Source organism: Panonychus citri, unplaced genomic scaffold, assembly GCF_014898815.1.
Source record: "Panonychus citri isolate SS breed McGregor unplaced genomic scaffold, ASM1489881v1 Contig00072, whole genome shotgun sequence".
NCBI lineage: Eukaryota > Metazoa > Arthropoda > Arachnida > Trombidiformes > Tetranychidae > Panonychus > Panonychus citri.
In genome coordinates this window covers 220365-240039 of record NW_026515477.1, presented here as the reverse complement: position 1 = coordinate 240039, position 19675 = coordinate 220365, and the positions used below count along the sequence as shown (strand labels likewise).

Below are 19675 nucleotides of genomic sequence, written 5' to 3'. Positions count from 1 at the left end.
ATACACAATCAACAACTAATCGCAAACAAAATTAAGGTTTGGCCCGGGAACTTTTTAAATTACATTGGTTTTTGCTTAGTTTCGACCAGAAAAAAAGTGTTAAAATCATAAAAATCATTCAAATTTACTAAATTAGACTGAATCATATCAAACAAAGATTAATTGTAAATCACAAAGCCTCAAAATCATAACTAACAAACTAAAACTATCAATGAGCAATAATTAAAATCATTGAGACAAAAAAAACTAAAAGACAGAAAATTTGACCAACTCAATTAGCAGTAAAAACAATTGCGACAATTTTACTCCGAAAATGATAAACAAAACTCTAATGACCATTGCAATTGGAAGGTTAATTGTTAGCTAACTGTGATTAACAATGTTTAGAAAATCAATCGTCACAATTACCAAAAAAATCAGACATCCACAGGAATACAAACATTTAATACAATATAAGGAGTGGAAACTGAATTAACATGTAAGCAGAACCAAATTAGTTCTTGTTACATGAATTTGGCTCAATACACCAAAAACGAAAATGAAAGAAACCAAAAATTCCTAACCCAAAAATAGTTCAATTCAACAATTAACATCATTCTATTTCCATTGATTATAATAGACTAAAATTAAATTAGTAACCCAAACAATTAAACCGAAATTAAAAGTTTCGATTGGATGTATCAGTTTGAATGTTCATTTAAAATTCATTTTTATTTGTAGTAGTTTTTTATTATTATTTTTGTTGATCAATATTTAATTTGATTGTTGTTGTTGTTGTTGAAGTCCCATGTTGATTTGAAATGATAAGTTGATTTAGTTACGATTGCAAATGTTGTTTCAAAAATATAAGACAAGGAAAAGAGGAAAAGGAAATTGGGATTTTTTTTTTGTTCACATGTTTCGTTTTTACCCTTTCGTTGATTAAATTGTATATAAATTTGATCATGATAACTAATTGTTACCAAACATAATTAGGATTGATTTGTCTTTGTTGATGTTGTTCTGTGTGACATATTAATTAGGTTTACAATTAGGTTTCATTCTGATAATGATTTAACAATGGAATGGACAATTTTGCTCTCTCATTTAAACACATTAGTTGTATAAATTTACATCATTTGTTGTTTAGGATAATTTTGGAAATTAGTTGGTCATTTATGATTGTTGGAAGTTATTGATTTGAAATTAGGAATAAGGAAGGTGCTAATTGTTCACTAGATGTAATTCAATCTTTACCTCAATTGAAAGAAATTGAATATGATTAACAATTGGAAATTTTCTCTTTTTTTGATTGATAATCAACAAGACTTGAAATTTCAACTTCACAATGATCAAGTTGATTGGAAAGGTTGAATTTTCATCTGTGTACAAAATAAATTGAATGAGAAGAGAGAGAGAAATAGAGAGACTATTAAAATATTTACAAATTAATCAGCTGAATCAAGAGGGTTGGAGTTTTTTTTTGTTTTCACTGTTTCCATAATATTGAGAATATAAAGAAACCATCACAAATTGTATGTAATATAATTAAAAACATCACAATGAGCTTCAGGAGACATGGAATCTTTGGCCAATCCAACTAATGTAACTGAGCTTTAGTTAAATTATTGAGGTTATCGTCGGGCCTTTGTTCCTATTAATTGTGAAGACTTTATCGATTAAGCCATGAATAAAATAATCATCTTGGAAATAGTTGATAAATTAGCCAGATAATTGTAGAAAAACAATTGATTGAGTCGATTTGAGTTGTTAGCAGCTTTTAAAACACATAATCAGGTAATGGAATCATCGGTTTCAACTTTAGTGGATAACGTTGCAAAGGAAAATCAAGAAATCTTAATTGTTGTTGTTAAATTGACCAAAGTAAAATGGATGATGATTGTGATTGGCTTAATTGTCTTCACTCAGTCTATTATGATGATTACATTGATTATATTAAATTATATTAAAAATATTTTAGACGAGAGGTTGATTGCTTTCAATGTGTATGGGGTTTTGCTTATCAATTTTGCAGACCAACACTTGGAAAATAAATTTGATTTGATTGTTGAAAATAATTTGGCAATAATTGGCTTCTGTCTCTTGTCTTTTCGCAAATCCGTTCGCCCAACATTAAGCCCGAGAGAAAATTTTTTGTTTTTTTTTGAGATGAGTCGTGAAGAGATAGAGTTAAAATAGTTATAACATAGACAATAATGAAAAATAGAGTTAATCAGAATGGACCAAAGAAAATAATTGATTCTGATCTGATTTGCTTATCAATTGATTATGAAGACTAATTCTAAGTTAATTTCATTGTTTTTTTGTCTCTTTTTTTGTAGCTTCTTTTTTCGATGTTTCCTTTTTGGGAATTTCTTTCTTTTCTACTTCTTTCTTCTCTTCTTTTTTAGGCAATTCCTTTTTTTCTACTTCTTTTTTAGATACTTCTTTCTTGGGCACCTCTTTCTTTTCCACTTCTTTCTTGATCATCTCTTTATCAGCGATCTTCTTGTCAGCAACTTTCTTATCAGCCACTTTTTTCTCATTAGATTTTTTCTTTGATGATTCTTTCTTTTCGGGCTCGTCTTTCTTATCCTTTCTCTTTTTCTCTTTACCGGTGACAATTTTCCATTCGCCGTCACTGGTATCGTTCAACATTTGGTCGATCTCATCGTGAACCTCGTTCTCCTTTTCATTTGCGTTCTTTTTATTCTTCTTGCCAACATTAACCTTTGCAGAATCCAACGATTTATCCTTTGAACTTGCTTTCACATTTTTAGGACTTTCTACATCTAAAAATTGGATAAAACAAAAAAGAGAGACAAAAATTAATAAATAATAATAATAATAATAATTAAAATGGTTATGTTAACAATTAACAAGAAAATAATGATAATCAACACAGCTGAATAGGAATTAAAGTTCCCTAGTAGCAATTGAGATTCATACGTTGTCACTATAAACTCAATATTTCATTTTAATGGTGAGTAGTTGATCAATTTTGTTGATAATTTGTGACACAATGTTTAATAAAATCAATCATATCTAGAAACAAACACTCATCAAAAACTAATCATTTTCTAGTTTTTTAGTCAACATGAAAATCATTGTAAAAGCTTGGTAAGCATATGTAAGATTATTTAATCAGGATCATGATTTGAAAGAAATCGTTAATCAACATATTATATCAGGTAAGAGAAAGAGAATTAATTACAAGAGCTGGATGAGAAGCAGATGTCGACGTACGAAACAATTAACAGTAATTTATCTCTGATGACGATCACTCATGTTTTATATCTAAAATGTCCACGTATTCAGAAATTTTAAGAGAAAGAAGATGACGAAGAAGAAGAAGAAGAAGCAAAAGGGAAACAGTTAATTGTTAATTTATAAATAAAATTAAATTTGATCATAACAAGTATGATTTCGGTGAGACAATTTAACCTTATTTTGGAAGAGCAAATATTTGGGTGTTATTGAAAAAGAGACAATCAAGAAAAAAGGTAGAATTGGTTAGAAGATCGTTATAACAGTAAAATGAACAACTTTCTTCATCTTCTTTCCCTTATTATGTCATAACGATTTAAACCAGTTTTTACCGGATCGTTAATTTGAATACTATTTTCATTTCGGTTTTCATGTTAATCTACTTACTTTTGCCTTTTTTAGTTGCAGGAGATGCTGATTTAGAACTGCTTAATTTACCATTGGCTTGGGTTTTCGATTTAGCCGGACTACTGGTAATCGATGTTGAATTAAGATTATCACGTTTCTTTTCTTTTCTACCAATTAATTGTGTCTTCTTTTCCTTTCCATTGGCAAATAATTGAAGTGTTGGTGGAGTTGAACTGGTTTTATTAAATCCCAACAGGTAAACCGTTAAACCGCTTATTACACCAATCAATGGAAATAGATAGGTTGGATTGAGATAAAGTTCAAGAAGATTGTCATTTGAAACTGTTGCCATCGAATAAAATTGAAGTTAAACAATTTTAACTTAAACAGAGAGAAATAAAGAATAATTAAGAAAGAAAAGAACAGGTAGAAGAAGAAAAAGAATCAATTTAAAGGGATAAGAGGATAGAGAACGAGTAAGAGAGAACAGAATGTCAGGGTTTATATTAAGTTAGAAGAGAATAATTGACACTGTAAGAATGATGGAAATTGATAGAAAAATGAACAAATTGAAATTAAATTAAGAATTGATAGAAAGTAGAAATGGAAAATACATAACAAGGAAACACACAAAGAATCAATGATAGAGAGAAAGAGAGAGAGAGAGAGAGAGAAAAGTGAAAAAAAAGAGAAACAACTAAATCAATGGATGAAGAGTAAAATGTAACTGTCACCAATTTAGAAGCAACAGTTAAGCACACAAGATATAAAAAAGAAAAGGTTCAATTTATTCAGTGTCTTGTTGATTAACAATTAATAGATTAAAACAAAGAGATGAAGAGAAAAATACTCAATCAATTTAAATAAATTAACTAATTGATTAATGTAAAAAAAATCGGAATCCAAACAACTCAACAAGCAGAAAGTGCCATGAAGAAAGAGAAATGAAAGTCTCTTACTTTTCCAAAAAGTCGCCAGTCTTGAGCCGGAAAAAGAATCAGTTGTTGAGCCGACGAACCATTTGTTCGGCTTCACTTCCATTTATCCAATACGAGTATCGATACTATCGGATCGTTTGGGATTCGCTGGTTACATGTGAATCTTTTTTCGCAAGGTTAATGATTAACCGTTAATCAGTTAATTAAATTAACACCTTAATTAATTTTATCTCTTTTTAATTGTAGTTGAGTTTGTTTAACGTTATTTTGATTGTTTGGTTGTTTGTTAAACCTTTTGTTTTCTATTCACATCCTAGTCTTTAGTTAAGATGGCAACAAGTACTTCATTTAAACCAATTACTCATGTGATTTTTGATCTTGATGGTCTTTTATTAGGTAAGATTGAAATTGATTTTCTAATTAAATTGGAAATTATTAATATTAATTGTTGTTTCTTCTCCAATTATAGACACTGAGACCATATATTTTAAAGCAATAACCGAGGTTACGGCAAGATATGGAAAAGTATATACACCTGAGATTAAAGGTTTTGTTCTTTTTGTGGATTCTTTTGGTTTTCTAGTTAATTTGTTCTATTCTAACGTTTTTGTTTTCCATTTTGTCTTTTTATTTTACTTGCAGCTAAAACTATGGGAAAGACTGGGAAAGATGCTTCACAAACTGTGATAGATGCTCTTGACTTACCTCTTACACCTGAAGAGGCAACCAAATTATTAGAGCCTATTTATTCAGAGCTATTTCAAAATATTAACTTTATGCCTGGAGCCTTAAGGTTATTGGACCATTTAAAGAAACATTCAATTCCAATGGCAATAGCAACATCTAGTTCGGAATTTTCGTTTAATGTTAAAATTGTCAAGCATAAAGAAGTCTTTGAGACGGATAAATATTTTCACCATATCGTTAAGGCTGCAGTTGATCCTGATATTAAACATGGTAAACCTCATCCGGACACTTTTCTTGTTTGTGCAAGAAGATTTAATCCACCAGCTGATCCATCACTTGTAAGTAATCAAAATCATTCAATAAATTATTTCACCTAATGAGAATACACAGTCAAAGACTGAGTTTGCACCCATTTTTAAATCATTCGTATATCATATCATTACCTAATTTTAAAAAAAAAGTTGCAAACTCAAAGTGTTTGGCTGTATATCTACATGTAAATTCATGAATTTGGAAGCTTTTCTTGTTTAGATAGTTGTTATTGTAGAGAAATTAATAATATCCTTAAAATCTCGATTGTTTTCGTTTTAGGTTCTAGTTTTCGAAGATTCAACTAATGGTGTCAAAGGTGCCATCGCCGCTGGAATGCAATGTGTCCAAGTTCCCGATCCAATGATACTACCATGGAATGATGCAGAGCCGACATTATCTATTCCATCTTTAAACGATTTTAAGCCTGAATTATTTGGATTACCTCCTTTTGAAGATTGAAACTTTCTCTACGTTTGAAAGAAATAATTGTCAATTTAAAGCTCTTTTGAGCATTTTAAACGTTACAATTGATAATTGTGTTGATATTTTATCTAAATTATATATTAAGGTGAAAATTTTTTGTTATGGTAATCATATAAATGTATCCATTTGATAAATGGATTAATGTTGGAATAGAATAGAAAACGAAAATAAAATGAGAATTAAAGAAAAAAAGTCAATATTGCATAGACGAGGCACTTAAAGTTGGCCTTGGACATTGGAAAGTGAAAACGATGAAAGAAAATCGTATGTAAAGGATAATTGATTTAAAGAAAAGACGATGAGATTAACCATTGGAAATTATGTTCTCGCGTTTTCTGTTTATTTTTTCATCTTCTTCGAACCCTTCATTATGGTGAACACAAATGCTGCGATTTTCTCATAGGTGAAAAACATTAACGCTGTCGCCAGAACAGTTTGGTAAAGTTTGGCCTCCATTCCTTTGTAAAGTCCTTTGGGCCCATCACGAAGTAAAATCATCCGAATTACTTGCATCATATCTTTGTTTCTAACATCTTCACTTCCATACTAATCGATCAGAGAAAAGAAAAATATAAATCAATCAGATTATTAGATAATAGAAGGAGAAACAAATTCATGACGAATCTCAAGTTGATCAATTGATTGGAAGATAATTACTCTTAATTTTGATTGGACGATTTGCAATGGATAAGTTAAAATGGTACTCATGCTTTTGGAAATCGCTCCAAGGAGAAGGGCAGTCGACCCTTTGATTTGTTCTTGTCCAGTCCATAATTGTGTTCGACGTTTAAGATTCTCATAAATCATAAATTGTATCGCTGGATTAGTAACCAAAACAAGGGATGGAATCGCACCAGCCCAGAGAGCGGGAACACCTTCAGTTGCAGCTATTTTATAAATACCATGGAATATGTTTTTGTATCGAGGTGAATTTCTGACAACTGAATCGCCGCCATGTTTCAACTTGAATGGGAAGAAGTAACAAAAAAATCAATAAGGAAAACCAATGAAGAAAATAAGGAAATAGAAAAAATAAAAACTATAATTTGGGTCATAATAAGGAAAGTATTTGGTGGAAAATGATAATTCTCAGTTCAATTAAGACAGGACAATTTTAACATTGATTAATTATCCTAAATTACAAATGCATTATAACCCAAGTGATGAAATGAGAGTGAAAATCAATTACTAATACCTTAGCTCCTTGCATCTTCATCCTCATGTTAACAACCCACAAGGGTGTTGTTAATAGTACGTTAATTGTCCCCGCGATTGAACCAAGAAATAAATCACGAATTGCAGAAGGTGCTTTAGTCTTGAACATGGCCCTTAATCCATGGAATGAGTAGAAATAGACGAAATTAGAAGCACAAAGAGATATAAGGACGGGTTCTAATCCTCGGTAAAGGCCTTCCCTTTATGGTGGAAACAAATGATTACAACGGGAAAAAAAGAAACAAAGAGAAATGAATCAATTAATTGTTGGTAGATCAAAGTGACTTTTCACCAATTAACTGGGGTTAATTGTTACACTTACATTCCTTCAGCATCGAGAATTTCCTTGATCAGAATCCAGGTATTCTTTCCCTTGGCTAAATCATCAACCTGTAATCGGGACCTAACAGTATCCAAGGGATGAAAGTGGTCATCGCCGTGACCCCACCGGCCGATCCCGCCATGGCATGGACTAAACTGTCATAAGTGAATAGATTGTCCCAACCAATTGTTGCTTTAACCATGATGATGATTAGATTTGATTAACAATTAGAAAGAGAAAACAAAATGAGGAAACAAAAATTGTAAACAAAGAAATGAACAACTGATGATGAAGGCAAAGAGACAAGTGAGAAACTTGATTAAAGGGAGAGCTTGTTGTTCATAGTAACGTGTACAAGTTGTTCGAGAGGAAAATTAAACCAATTGAATTGACAATTTAAATTCTTTGTCTTTTTAAACATCTATTTTCTCATCAAAACTGATCTTGTGATAATCTATTGAAAAGTTAGATATTGTTCTCGAAACTTGAGAGACAAATTTGAATCGAAGAATTGAAATGAAAATTATTTCTTGATGGAAACAACGATGAAAGTTTAATTATCGTTAATTGTTACAATTTTTTTGATTACAATCAATCCTTGTAAAGACCACTGAAAATGGTGGTAAATATAATGGATATGAAAATGCTGGCCAATGGTCAATGTTGTTTACATCGTGATACAACTTGAGACGGAGTTTGTACTCTCGACCTTTTCGATTGGTTTGACCTGTCCAATTAACTTCGCGATAGAAATCAAATGTAACAATAATTTGAAATCAGTATTTAATGTGGGCACCAACGGGTAATTGTATATTCGGTGGATTTTAATGATAATGTAATTGCGTTCAACTGGGTTTATGGGCAGATTCACGGGCCGTTCATCTGAAAGATCAACTATTCACCATTGATATTCCTCTTCGTCAATCAACAAGTGACTTGTTAATTTTCCACCTCCAATAGTAGCAAGAATTTCAACATCACCTCGAATTAAAGCACAATTCGAATTAGGATTATCTAATCTAATCCAGTAATCCAAGTAAGTTAGTAATAAAATTCTGAGAATCATTGGATACTTTGTCTCTGAAAATACAAATTTAATGAATTCTTTTAATAAAATTAACAAAGAAAAAACTAAGAAAAAGAAAAGAAAAATTTAACAAAATGTGAGACAATTAAAGTGAATCAGAATAACAATTTGTTGCCAATAGCAACCGAGCAGAACAAGAATCCGTCAGCTTAAAATATTAACATCAAGCTGCTTTTCGACTTAAGATTGGCGGCTACGAGTAAAATTAACTTAATTGCTCAGCTCTCTAAATTTAGTTAACTTTCACAATGAAAGGTCACCATGAAGGAGAGTCTATGACAAGTCAAATCGTCACACAATCGATGCAAGGAAAAGGGTGGACATTTTGAGATTCATCGATTCTCAGCTTCAAGTTACTCAGGTAATTGTGAGAGAGAAAGAAAGAGAAAGAGAGAAAGAGAGAAGATAAATTACCTTTCCCTCGACAGGTTTGACTTGGTCTGACATTTGAATTCGTCTACGTGGAGAAATCCTTGTCTTGTAAACGGCATCAAACCTGCTACAGGGTCTCCATAAGAATCCAACTTATTGTCTCCATTCAATTGGCTCATTCTGTCATTTAATTGTTCAAATTTCCAATTCTACATTTACATGATTAACATGATGCTCCTCAATATGGTTCACATTAACCATTTCACCTTTTGGATATGAATGCAAAGTTAATTCTCTGGACTTAACAAGAGTTATCATCTTTCATCAACTAAATATTGAGCTTTAATGTTTAGATTTCACCATGGAAGTAATTAAATAACAATTAACTTTGTTGGAAAGTGTTTGACTTGTTTCTTAAATGGAAAACTTTAATCTCATCAAATTAATTGAGATCTATTCTGATATTAAGATGGGAATTAGATTACTCTTATGACAGAACGATATTTTTTTAGTTCGCATGCTGATCAATCATCCGGAGAACTGATTTTAATTTCAATTAACAACTAATCAAATTAAGTTGATGAAAATTTGGTCAATTTACAAAATTGATCATTAAAATCAAATAGTTATCACGATCATCCAACAAACCTCAAGTTACTGTCAAGTGAAAATCTAATTAACATAGATTCTTATGTAATTAGACATCACGAGAATGAGAAAAAAAATTAAACAACAATCAAGATGAGATTAATTAACTTAATTGTTAAATTATAAAAAAAAAGATTCAACCTTCAACCATTTGAATAAATGATCATAAGACAATCATTAATTGTAAACGAATACAATTAAATCATCTTTGATCTACTCACCTAATTTAAAACATAACAACAACAATTAAAAAGTAAACAATCTTCTCCCCAATTTAATTCAATCAAAACTAATTAACATGAAGAAAGAAAAAGAAACTTAATTAATCAAAAAGAGACAAAAACAATTATCAAATTAACCTTTTAAATGATTGATAAAACTCATGCAATCTGATCGTCAAATAAATACACAAATCATATGACGATAAATCACATTAATGAGTTAATTGTTCCATGTAATCAACAAACCATTATCGTTGGGGAAAAAAAGATAAACAAAATTAAAATAAATTTCGAATTAAATCAAAATTCGAAAAAAGCGCCAAAAAATTTGAATATTTGGTTTAGTCCAATGAACCAAATGTTTACTGTTTGGTTTAAAAGACCAAGAGTAACAATAAACTGATTCGTTTCCTATTTTGTTTATTATTTAATTGTCAATTTTAATTAAACAATTAACTAATTGTAATCTAAGGTCTTTTAAAAAGCATCTTTATAATTCTAACCTTAACTGTTTACCTTTCTTTCAGTTTCTTATCTGATTTTGTTCTGTGTCTAATTTATCGCTTCTCTTTCTCTATTCTCTATTCTCTCTTTCTCCTTCTCTCTTTTTCTCTCCATCATCATCATCATCATCACCATCATCATCATCATCATCATCATCATCATCACTACAACAACTATTAACATCATCATCATCATTTTTTCCTATTATTATTAATCTATTCTCCTTCTCTATCTCTATTTCTTTGTTATCTATCTTTTCTATTATCTGATAATCTCTCTGTGTTCGATATATTTTCTCTCTCTCTCTCTCTCTCCAATTCTATTCCTATTTCCATTAAATCTCTAATCACCAAGATGGTTGTGATTAATGGTGTAACTTGTATCTTGAAACATCCCTCTGTGTATGAGCGACACTGCGGTGTAAACAACTATTAAATCAACAAACCAACTTCAACTAAAAAAGAACCTTCTTCTTCCAATGTATCAGTTATATCAATTTAATAGAGAATCAAGTTTGAATTTTATTTTTCCACATATCTGAACGTGATGTCTAACATGGCCTACAATGAGGTAAATTAATTAACTTAATCATCCATCTTTGTTCACCCTCCTTTTTTACCTTTACAACCTTGTTTTTTTTCTTGTATTTTGTGTGTCCATCAACAATTTTTTCCTTCACCTTAAATCATCACAACCTTATTACTCCTTTTAAAGGATTTTTGGTTCACTCCTTTACTTACCTTAATCTAATTAATGTTGAACATCCATATTATCATATTCATTGCGACTAATTGTGTTTCTTTTTGTTTTATTTTTCTCTTTTCTTTTTGCCTCCATCATCTTTATCATCGTCATACTGATTTCCTTCTCTTCACACTGATTGTTTTCGGTTCCTGATAACATCTTGGATAAATCAAACACTCTGAATACTAATTGTTCAAAATACAACATGAACCTCACAACCAAAACAACAACTGACAACATCATTTGTCTCAATACTTAAATGATAATTTACTATCGTAATCTTAATCATGTGGCTGGTTGAATAAACAAACCATGATGAATAATAATTACCAGAGGCTTGATCCCGAGCAAATATTTACCAAACAAGAACGTATCGGTAAAGGTTCTTTTGGTGAAGTATTTAAAGGTATCGACAATCGGACCCAGCAAGTTGTTGCCATTAAGATAATTGACCTTGAAGAAGCTGAAGATGAAATTGAAGATATTCAACAGGAAATTATGGTTCTATCTCAATGTGATTCACCTTTTGTTACTAAATATTATGGATCATACTTGAAGGTTAGTAGTTATTTTCCAATGGGTTGTTTTCAGAAAGGGTGTGTTTGTTTCTCATTTATACATTTATATTTTCTACTTGTGAACTTGTTTTAACTTGAATAGATTTCTCTTCTTTTTTTTCTACCTCAATTATCGTTCAGGGAACTAAATTATGGATCATCATGGAATATCTTGGCGGAGGCTCAGCCTTAGATCTAATGAAAGCTGGTAACTTTGAAGAGAATTTGATCGCTGTTATCCTCAGAGAGGTTCTTAAAGGATTGGATTACTTACATTCAGAAAGAAAATTGCATAGAGATATAAAAGGTAAACACTCACCTGAATCTCTCCCCATTCTACACATCACCATCAACTCTAATTTTTTAATTTTCTCTTTCTTTCTCTCTCTCTCTCTACCATTTTGTTAACTATAGACAAATACACCTTTTTTTTTCTTTTCCTCTATTGTTGAGATTATGATCGATGTTTAGAAAACTTCGTAATAATTTAGTAATCAATTGTTCTTTCTCTCCCCTGCTCAATAGCTGCTAATGTTTTACTCTCAGAACAAGGAGACGTTAAACTGGCTGATTTTGGAGTCGCCGGACAATTGACTAACACCACCAATAAAAGGAATACATTTGTAGGAACTCCTTTTTGGATGGCTCCTGAAGTTATAAAACAATCTAATTATGACTCCAAGGTTACTACATGTTAACTTTAAGGCTTCTCTCTGAGTGTTAAAGCCAACACTCTTTTTCTGTTGAATAATTTTGCTAATTCATTACTCTCTCTCTCTCTCTTTCTTTCTTTCTCTTTTATTTCCCTCTCCTCATTTTCTTTGCTTTGCTTTTATCTCTGTTCCTCTCTCCTACCTGATATTGGAATTATTATTCATTGAAATTCAATCAACTTAATTATTCAACATATTAAACCATTAGGCTGATATTTGGAGTCTTGGGATTACAGCAATAGAACTGGCAAAAGGAGAACCACCTAATTCAGATTTACATCCGATGAGAGTTCTTTTCCTTATACCCAAGAACAATCCACCTCAGCTAACAGGAAATTATAGTAAACAATTTAAGGAGTTTGTCGAAGCTTGTCTGAACAAGGACCCGGAAAACGTAAGACCTTAATAGTAACCCAACCATGATATCTTAATCTTGAGATTTAATTTGTTGTAGAGAACAAGTTATTTTCTTTCTTTACAATTATTTTCTATTTTTCTCTGTATCTCACTTGAATCAACAACAAAAAATTCTATTTTCCACTTTCAGAGACCATCAGCTAAGGAGCTTCTTAAATTTCCATTCATCCGGAAAGCCAAGAAAAATTCTCATTTGATTGACTTAATAGAAAGATACAAACGCTGGAAAGCAGCGGGCGGTGGTCAAAGTGATAGCGACTCTGAAGCCTCTGATTCGTGAGTTATTTTCTTCTTCCATTTTACGATTTAATTGTAACACCTAACTAACATTTGATTTCATCTTTATTTAATTTAGTAGCGACGATTCTAGAAATAACAGTGAAGGTGATAGTCTAAATTGGGATTTAACCATTAGACCACAAATCAGTCCATTTATTTTAAGTAAATCATCGGTTACAGCAAAAGATTCTGAGGTGTCATCAATTTCCAATTCACAGAAGGAAACTATTCCTTCGTCCGTTTCGTCTTTCGTTTCTTCATCTTCATCTACATCCTCTTCTTCCACACCTTCCAATATCGCCAAGTCTCAGGTCAATGGTGTTTCTAAGGTAGCTGCGAAAGTGAATGTCACTCCAAAGAAAACAGTTGACGTTAAATCGAAGCCCAAAAATGGTGATGCTAAAAATGGCAATGTAAATAATTTATTTACGAATTCTTTTCCCTTTAATTTTCTTGATTCATCACTTGAACTAATTTATATACTTTTTATCATTTCTATTTCCTAATTCTCATGTCTAGACACCTAAAAATGTTAAAGAACCAATTAGAGATGAAATATCTGCTGTTAAATTGTCAAAGGATAAATACCGTCCAAAAAGTCCTACATCAACATCCTCTTCATCCTCTTCATCTTTAACATCATCTTCGATACCCTCAATTGATAGTAACTCATCTAAAAATAGTAATTTCAATAATTCTTCATCACCATCAACCTCATCACCTGTAAGGGACCATCGTATGAAACCAAACCCGTTAGTACAATATTCAGATAAATATGATTCTGATAAACGTGAAAAATATAGTATTACGGACAATCCATCCTGCTCCTATGTTAATCCAGTGTTACCTGTTAACCGTAAATCACCTGGACGCACAGAAAAAGAAATAGACCAAGTGACCAGTAAATTAGAAAAATCCAATCTATCAAAATCCTCTCCTTACACGACAATGATTCTTAATCCAGTTTTTAATGAGGTAAATTTCAATTTATTGTTTTGTTTCAACTGTTTATAATAATTGTTTTCTCTCTTTCTCTTGTAGTTGAAATTAAAATATACGAGGAATAGTATGGGAACAAAGAGTAATAAAGCTGATACAATTGATGAACTTCGACGAGCCTTTGATCTTGCAGAGAAAATTTATCCTGGAGTTAGTGAATTTTTTGTCAAAGAAGTTTTGACAAGCTTAACTAATCGTTCAATTGATGTTACCTCTTCATCTTCATCAGGAAAATCAGCTTCATCATCATCATCATCATCATCACCAGCATCTCGCAATCAAAGCAACATTAAAAAGATTGTCTCTTCACCATCTCACTCAACATCATCATCATCATCCTCCTCTGTTGCCTCTTCTCCTTCATCTCATTACCCACCTCGTCCTGTTGTACCAAACCCAGTTTATAACAAGACTCCTCTTCGTGGTAATGACAATTACATGTAAAATATTTATAAACTAAGATTGAGCATCAAAAACCACAAGCAGTTAAAAAAAAGCAACAACTGCAAATCTACTCAGCGACATTAAAACAATGGCAAAGACAAAGAACAAGAGAAAAATGTGTTTATCATCGTTTATTAGGGAAACACACATAGGCAACACGCTGAGAATAACAGAATATTAATAGAAGACAAGAATTCACTAATTGTTGTTCTCTTCATGGTGGTGACAAAAAGCACGAGAAAATAACTTCTACCATATAACTTTAATCACGATGGACTATCCTCCCTCCATTTTCTCAATTAAAGAAAAGAAAATTGATTTATTTATTTAATCAGTGAATTTGCAGTCGAACTTGATTTCATCGTCAACAATTGTAGTGAAAATCAACAAGATTTTAAGTGAATTATGTGAATATCCATTTTTGCCTGATGAGAGAAAAATTTATCACTAAATTGCTTAATTGTGGTACAATAACAAACAACATGGTCAATTCATGAATGTGTATAAAGAAATTAATCAAAATAACAATTCCAAGGCAACTTATTTTGAACCTTTATTATAAATACATTTAATAACAATTACAATCTAAATAGATTTGTTTTTATATTATAATAATTACAATTATTTATCACTCTGATCTTCCCCTTTAAACTGTTATTGTAACAATCGATTGTGATTAACAACATATTAATAATGATGAAATAGAAAACAAAAGACAATTTAAAAATATTGTTAAATTTCATTATTTAAATTAACTAAATTATCTCAATTTTGTCTCAAATCTCATTTGATTCAAACTTGACATGTAAAGTGAATGGTCATGAACAACAAATTGAGTTATAAAAGTAGATAATTCAACTGGATTATTTAATTAATACCATTGATCATGTGACAATTTCTCTAATCAATTCCATGCACACAAATACTTTTCATCCATTTCCTTTTCCTTTATCATCAATCGGATGATCAACATTAGGGAGACATTATCACCTTTTAAACATTGGTTGAAATTAATTGTGATTAATTTAATTTACGTAATTTATTATAAATAAGCAACTTCCAAATCATGTTTAGTTTATGGTAAAAGTTAATTGTCTCAATTAAATTTACTCGAGGGAAATTAGAAAACTATTATTATAATGTGAGAAATTGATTAAGTTGATTAAAAGAAATGTTGATCGCTTAATCTTCCAATTTAATTGTATTTCAATTAAAATTGATTGTTACCTTTGATTATCTAAGATGAAGCAAAAAGATTTTCTCAAAGAAAAGATGAAGATGAGAAAAAAGAAAGAAAAGAAAGAGAAATGAATCTGAATTGAATTCAACCCTTTATCTCATGAAACAAGTTTCCAAGATCATGGAAACATCAAGTTAATCAAGCAATTTGAATTGAAACGAACAACAATTAAATGAGCCTCTCCTTTCCCTAATTTACAATTAACTATATTCTCTTCATCTTAATCATCATTAACAACATTATGTTTGCTGATATAATGATCTAATGCTAGAATACAATATGTGTAATCAAATTGCAGAGATGAAATTACTAATTTCAATTGCAACCAATTAACAGAATTATTGTAATCAGGATGATTAAATTTGCACTTAAAATCCACTCAGTCATTGAGTAAACAATTAAATAGTAATTAGAAAGTACAATTGAGACAATTGATTGATAAATTTCATTTTCAATTGATTCCTGGTTCATGCAACTAACCAAATGATCCCAATTGTCTACAATTTATTAATTGTTGACCAATTAAGACAGTCGATTATCTAATATTTTTTCCTCTTTCATTCTAATAACTTAGAATCGATCAGATCGATTGTTCGAGAGAAAAAAAGTTCGTTTATTTGGTCCAAAGTTCGTGGTCAATTACTCGTTGATAGTCAATAATTGGGAGATAATAAGAAAAATCTCCATTTCGATATTACTGATTAACTTAAACAATTAATAATAGAAAACTAATCTCGTTCTGATTGTGAGTTACGATATTAATATTAATTGTAATCAAGCAACAATTAGCCTTTAACCCTTAAATTGTTTACAGAAAATGATGAAAATAATTAGCCATTCCTTATGCGTGACCTGAACATGTTGATTAAGTAAAATTGTTCAATTGTGGTTATAAATATTTCTCATGATCATTTGATTGTTTTAGATTATAATTATTAGCCTAAATCGGTAATTAATTAGTGGTTAATGTGATTAGAAACATGGATTATACAATAATAATCATGACATGAAAATCCCTACAAATAATAAGCAAAAATTAGTATTCAAATGATAAATAATAAAAAAAACTTTTCGTTATCCAATTTAGCAATTTAATTCCAATAAAAGTAGCAATCAAACTAATTAGTCCATCTTAAAGAAAACAGGTAATCATGATAATCAACAATCAACAGTAAATTAGATAATTCCTGTTGATTGAAAACAATGTTTCTAATATATCGATTGCCTTTTAAATCATAAATTGTTTGGGTAACTGCGAGAATTAAGTTTAACTAATTATTGGGTTTAAACTGATAATTAATGTTTGATATCTAATCACTTTGATTAGAATCAGTTGTTTTTGTTGTTGATGATGATGTTGTCATGATATCACATCAAATTATTAGCCAATCGAGGCTAATAATATAATCATAATATTAGTGCGATGATCAGTTTTGATTGTGAGCGAGATTTGATTCGCGATCATGATTAAAATTGATGAAACTTTTTTTCGCTTCGTCTTATTTATAAACCTAAATTCATCTTCAAGGTAAAAAACAGATAACTGATCATCCTCATCATTTGCAAACTGATGCTGATTATGATTATTATTATTACAATTTTAATCAGATCACGTATTTACCTGTAAATTTGTTTTCTTTTCAAGGTTGATGATCAATATAATATTATTATTATTAAATTGAACTGGAAGCTAATTTATGATTTAAAATTAAAAGTGACCTTTTCATGTTAATGGTGTTGATCAGTGTTCATGTTATCGATATTATCCATTAATAATAATAATACAAGAATAAATTGATTGTGGGAGAAGATGAAATTTTAATGTTTTTTTGCAATCTCCATCATCATCAACAGTATGATGGAGATGAAGATGAAGATGAAGATGATTAAAATGTTTTCAAGAAAAAGAGAAGGTGAAAAAAAAGGATGAAGATGAAAATTAAGATACAGTTATCTTCATCATCTCTTTATTTTTTCATTGATTGACCTCAAGACTTGGGCTATTTTTAATCGTTCATTTTTTTTCTCTTAGTTAATTGCTGATTTAATTTTCTTTTTAATTTGTTAAATGTATTCTAGTTAACCAAGAGAGAGAGAGTCGTTTCTAATCATAATCCCTTTTGTATAATCCATTGTAATTACTTCTTGATTAACTTTCGCTCTCAAAATTAGTTACCCAGCTGATTGATTGTTTATATTTTCTTGCTAAATTGTTGTGATTGATTTAATTGAGATTAGTTTCACTTTGTGTTTCAACATAGTAACTGTAATGATTTTGTTTAACTCATCTGTGGATTAAGATTTATATTTAAATCTTGGTGTTTTAATCATCTACCGTTCTAATTGTTAGTTAATCAATTTTTTTTCTGATGAGATTTGTTTCGCCTTGTAATTAATTGATTATCCGCTGATTATTATACTCTTGATTCAATTGTGGTTTATCATTTGATATGATTCATTTAAATGTATTATAACTTGTATTTGCAATTATGAAAACGATAATGTTTTCAGATAAAATCATAACTTTTAATTAAAACTGTTCAGTGTTTCAAGTGAATTAATTATTCTCATCTTACAAAACTTTGATATTTTACTCTGATAACAATTAACTGACCACATATTTAAACATTTTGATTTACAGAACAACGTTAATTACGTTGTAATAATAATCAACAATTTATGATGCTTGATAATCATCTGATTGATGGACAACATTAAGGTTGTGTTCAGTTTACAACATTTACCGTTATTTACCTTGGTCAGTTTATATTATCATCATCATGTTTACCTGTTTATTTGTGTGAACATAATTTAAATATATTTACTGATCATCTTAAATTGTTAATAAATGACAAGTAAAAGATGATAAGAAATGATTTACATGTAACCACAATTAAGTTGATTGATTTAATGGAAATTGATTCGGTATCATGATTATAATTATCATTAGATATTTCTAACAAGTAGATTAACCATCTACACGATTCAATCTAAAAAAACAACATTTTAATTGTTATCATGAATTGAGAAAGAAAATTGATCAAGGTTAATGATGAATTTAATGACAATTAGATTTTGGTCAAGCAAGTTAATTACTTCACATGAACAAATCAATCAAATTAAAATTGATATTTGATTGACCAATACGATAATATGTCAACGAACTGTAAGAATAACTTTTAATCATCATCATTGTTTTAATTTGGAACTTTAATTAACCTTCTCAATGAAAGTAATTGTTAATTTTTTATATTTAAATTAAGATCAACAACTAATGTTAATGATCATGTTGATGTTTAATAATAAACACCAACAATTTAATTTAATTTAACTGTTGTTTCTAATATGTTAATAGTAATGGACGTGACTCAATCAACTATATTTACAATTAATAAACAACATCAACAATCAAGCAAAGGTTATCAAGGTTAAATTGTTAGGGTTTGGGTCACAATCAACCAACAATTACAATCAGTAACAATTTTCATTCATTGGCACGTTTTTATTTACTATTTTTTTATTAATCATCTTAATCATCATCATCTAAATATAATTTGTAACTGAATTAACTTGCGATTTTAATTGTTTACTAAATGTTCAGCTGCAAGTCAATAGTTGTTGATCATAATCAATTTCACGTTTAATTATAACAATTGAACGATAATCAAATTACTTCAAACTAAATCATGGTTAATTATGATTATACTGATCATTTGTGATTAACATTATTAGAAACAATTATTAACTAATCATTAATCAGTTTTCTATTAATTATAATGATGATGATACCAAATTAACTTACCTGAATTTGGTTTGTTTTTATTTACATTTTTAATTGTGCAAACAATTAACACAAAATCAGTATTTATTTATACATACACACATAAATTGTAGTTAAT

The 19675-nt window shown here is 29.8% G+C and overlaps 4 protein-coding genes across 4 annotated transcripts; 2 read left to right on the top strand and 2 right to left on the bottom strand.

The window, feature by feature from the left end:
• Positions 1–692: 692 nt before the first annotated feature.
• LOC128386584 (histone-lysine N-methyltransferase, H3 lysine-79 specific-like) lies at positions 693–4523 on the bottom strand. Its single transcript, XM_053345645.1, has 2 exons — positions 3634–4523; positions 693–2771 (listed from the first exon to the last, which is right to left on the bottom strand). The coding sequence occupies exons 1-2, from the start codon at positions 3944–3946 to the stop codon at positions 2293–2295; spliced, it is 792 nt and encodes a 263-aa protein (XP_053201620.1). The 5' UTR covers positions 3947–4523; the 3' UTR covers positions 693–2292.
• Positions 4524–4674: 151 nt separating this feature from the next.
• On the top strand, positions 4675–6206 carry LOC128386585 (pseudouridine-5'-phosphatase-like). The gene is made up of 4 exons (XM_053345647.1): positions 4675–4928; positions 5002–5079; positions 5175–5557; positions 5811–6206. Exons 1-4 carry the CDS (start codon positions 4862–4864, stop codon positions 5988–5990), a joined length of 708 nt encoding a protein of 235 aa, XP_053201622.1. The 5' UTR covers positions 4675–4861; the 3' UTR covers positions 5991–6206.
• On the bottom strand, positions 6044–7859 carry LOC128386580 (peroxisomal membrane protein PMP34-like). Its single transcript, XM_053345640.1, is given in 5 exon segments — positions 6044–6560; positions 6672–6977; positions 7210–7429; positions 7552–7651; positions 7654–7859. Coding segments are annotated over 5 exon segments (933 nt in total). The 5' UTR covers positions 7754–7859; the 3' UTR covers positions 6044–6353.
• A 2416-nt stretch (positions 7860–10275) lies between these two features.
• On the top strand, positions 10276–15120 carry LOC128386570 (serine/threonine-protein kinase 24-like). The gene is made up of 9 exons (XM_053345621.1): positions 10276–10953; positions 11461–11685; positions 11826–11991; positions 12210–12367; positions 12606–12791; positions 12945–13090; positions 13170–13506; positions 13613–14068; positions 14135–15120. Exons 1-9 carry the CDS (start codon positions 10930–10932, stop codon positions 14534–14536), a joined length of 2100 nt encoding a protein of 699 aa, XP_053201596.1. The 5' UTR covers positions 10276–10929; the 3' UTR covers positions 14537–15120.
• The last annotated feature ends 4555 nt before the right edge of the window (positions 15121–19675 follow it).

Bases quoted from the DNA above. Each gene is read 5' to 3' on its own strand.
- LOC128386584 (XM_053345645.1), bottom strand. From the start codon at position 3,946: ATGGCAACAGTTTCAAATGACAATCTTCTTGAACTTTATCTCAATCCA. The intron at 2,772-3,633 runs GTAAGTAGATTA...TCCAATTTTTAG, and splicing joins TGCAACTAAAAAAGGCAAAA to ATGTAGAAAGTCCTAAAAAT.
- LOC128386585 (XM_053345647.1), top strand. From the start codon at position 4,862: ATGGCAACAAGTACTTCATTTAAACCAATTACTCATGTGATTTTTGAT. The intron at 5,080-5,174 runs GTTTTGTTCTTT...TTTTACTTGCAG, and splicing joins ATATACACCTGAGATTAAAG to CTAAAACTATGGGAAAGACT. The intron at 5,558-5,810 runs GTAAGTAATCAA...TTTTCGTTTTAG, and splicing joins CACCAGCTGATCCATCACTT to GTTCTAGTTTTCGAAGATTC.
- LOC128386570 (XM_053345621.1), top strand. From the start codon at position 10,930: ATGTCTAACATGGCCTACAATGAG. The intron at 11,992-12,209 runs GTAAACACTCAC...CCTGCTCAATAG, and splicing joins ATTGCATAGAGATATAAAAG to CTGCTAATGTTTTACTCTCA. The intron at 12,792-12,944 runs GTAAGACCTTAA...TTCCACTTTCAG, and splicing joins TGAACAAGGACCCGGAAAAC to AGACCATCAGCTAAGGAGCT.